Source organism: Propithecus coquereli, unplaced genomic scaffold (genome assembly GCF_000956105.1).
Source record: "Propithecus coquereli isolate 6110/MARCELLA unplaced genomic scaffold, Pcoq_1.0 Scaffold138, whole genome shotgun sequence".
In the NCBI taxonomy this organism is placed as follows: domain Eukaryota; kingdom Metazoa; phylum Chordata; class Mammalia; order Primates; family Indriidae; genus Propithecus; species Propithecus coquereli.
In genome coordinates, this window is record NW_012138080.1 from 3,556,205 (window position 1) to 3,558,585 (window position 2,381).

The 2,381-nt window shown below is 35.4% G+C and overlaps 1 protein-coding gene across 1 annotated transcript in view; it reads left to right on the plus strand.

Annotated features, from left to right (window-relative positions):
- The window catches only part of KIAA1841 (KIAA1841 ortholog), a 58,594-nt gene that overhangs the window by 21,302 nt on the left and 34,911 nt on the right, over positions 1 to 2,381 (plus strand). Inside the window, exons 9-10 of the mRNA XM_012639232.1 lie at positions 909 to 995; positions 1,107 to 1,217. Of these exons, the coding sequence (XP_012494686.1) occupies positions 909 to 995; positions 1,107 to 1,217 (198 nt within the window). The remainder of the gene's footprint in view (positions 1 to 908; positions 996 to 1,106; positions 1,218 to 2,381) is intronic.

Genomic DNA, 2,381 nt, shown 5'->3' on the forward strand with positions numbered 1-2,381 from the left:
ATTGATGTGTGCCTGTAATCCTAGCTACTTGGCAGGCTGAAGTGGGAGGATCACTTGAGCCCAGGAGTTTGAGGCTGCAGTGAGCTATGATTGTGCCACTGCACTCCAATTTGGGTGATAGATTGAGACCCTCTCTCAAAAGATAAATAAATAAAATAAAAATTTAAAAAATGGAAGCATCATTTAAGTTTCATAAAACCTTATGAGGTTGAAATTATCAATCACATTTTATAGATGAGAAAACAAGGTTCAGAAAGGTTAAGTTGCTAAAGATCATATACGTAGTTATTGGTGGTCCTGGATTGTTAAATTCTCAAAATCTTTAATGTTGAATATTACAGTAACAAAGGACTGAAAGAAAGGTAGATATCCATCAATCTTATTTTTCTTGTGAAAATAGATTCTTGATCAAGCAGTTCTCATTTGTAGGTTTGTTTACTTAGAACGTCAAAAACGTGTTGTAAGGCTGGGCACGATGGCTCATGCCTGTAATCCTAGCACTTTGGGAGGCTGAGGCAGGAGGATTGCCAGGAATTGGAGACCAGCCTGAGCAAGAGTAAGACCCCATCTCTCCAAAAAATAGAAAAATTAGCCAGGTATGGTGGCGCACGCCTGTAGTCCCAGCTACTCAGGAGGCTGAGGCAGGAGAATCACTTGAGCCAGGAATGTGAGGTTGCTGTGAACTATGATAAAGCCACTGCATTCTAGCTGGGGCCACAGAATGAGACTCTGTCTCAAAAAAAAAAAATTATAAACTTCCAAAGAGAGCCTCTCTAAGGTTTTACTAATCTTATTTTACACATACACAGATAGGTCTGTTTATTTTTATTACTTTAAAATAAAACTATAAAGTGATTTTAGTAAAATAAACACAGAAAATTAATATTTTGGTCATTTGTTGTTAATAGTAAACTTTTTTGTAAGAAGATTGAAAGACTGTTTGATCCTGAGTACTTGAATCCAGATTCTCGGAGTAATGCAGCAACATTGTATAGGTACGGTAATGTGTTTTTCCTTTGGTATACTTTATAATGCAGCTGTATTCTTTAATTTACTACATTCAAAATTTTCTTCTTGGATTTTTTTTTGTCTTCTTTATGTTATAGATGCTGTTTGTGTAAGAAACTTTTAACGAAAGAAACAGAAAGAAGAATTCCTTGTATTCCTGGAAAAATCAATGTGGATCGACATGGAAATATTGTCTATATTCACATAAGGTATAGTGAAGATAAAATACATCTTTTTAAATGGGAATTTCTATCTAAAACAAGAACTAGCAAAGCAAATTAAAATAAAAATAAAATAAATGTGAATTTCTAGTGTATTTATAAAAACATAACTACTATTATAAGGAACAGGATAGCATCTTTTCTGCATGTGATCCAACTTTGATTTAGAAAGGTGCTACTTTCAAAACAAAGTTATAAAAGTTACATTTTGTTTACTGGGTACATTTCATAATTTTTTTAATGAAACATAATGTTTACTTTTAAACATTTAAAATGATAAAATTTATTGTATATTAATCTTGAAAGATATTTGGTCAGTGCCATTAAAATGATTTCATTAACAGATTTTAGTTATGTTTCGAACTCCTGAGCTGAAACAATCTGCCCGCCTCGGGCTCCCAGAGTGCTAGGATTACAGGAGTGAGCCACCGTGCCTGGCCATCTAGAGAGGATTTTTTAAAGGAGATACTAGATTATGTTTATATGCTGATCAGGATGGTCCATTAGAGAGGAAGAAATTGATAATGCATTGAATTATCTAAGAATTTAGTCCTTAAGGGGAATGAGACAGAGAGGAATTATCCAAGAGCTAAATAATTAAAAACAGGAATGGAATCCTAAATCTAGATTTGGGTTTTAATAGCAGCAGACATTACACAGGGAAAAATGGAGACAGGACATACATTTGGAATTAAAGACACACTTAGAAGACTTTAAGTTCAATTATATTATGCATGATAATAAAGTAGTTAACATTTATTGAATGCTTAATATTATGTCTGGCACTCTTTAAAAACATCATTTATGGACTGGACATAGTGGCTCATGCCTGTAATCCCAGCACTTTGGGAGTCCGAGAAGGAAGGATCACTGGAGGCCAGGAGTTTGAGACCAGCCTGGGCAGCATAACAAGACCCTGTCTGTACCAAAAATATTTTTTAAAAAATTAGGCCGGGCGTGGTGGCTAACGCCTGTAATCCTAGCTCTCTGGGAGGCCAAGGCGGGCAGATTGTTTGAGCTCAGGAGTTCGAGACCAGCCTGAGCAAGAGCGAGACCCTCTCTTAAAAAAAAAAAAATTGGCCTTGGTATAAAGGGGAAGAGTAGTATGAGAGGAGGTCAGCAGTAGTTATATCATTTAAGGGCTATTTAGGT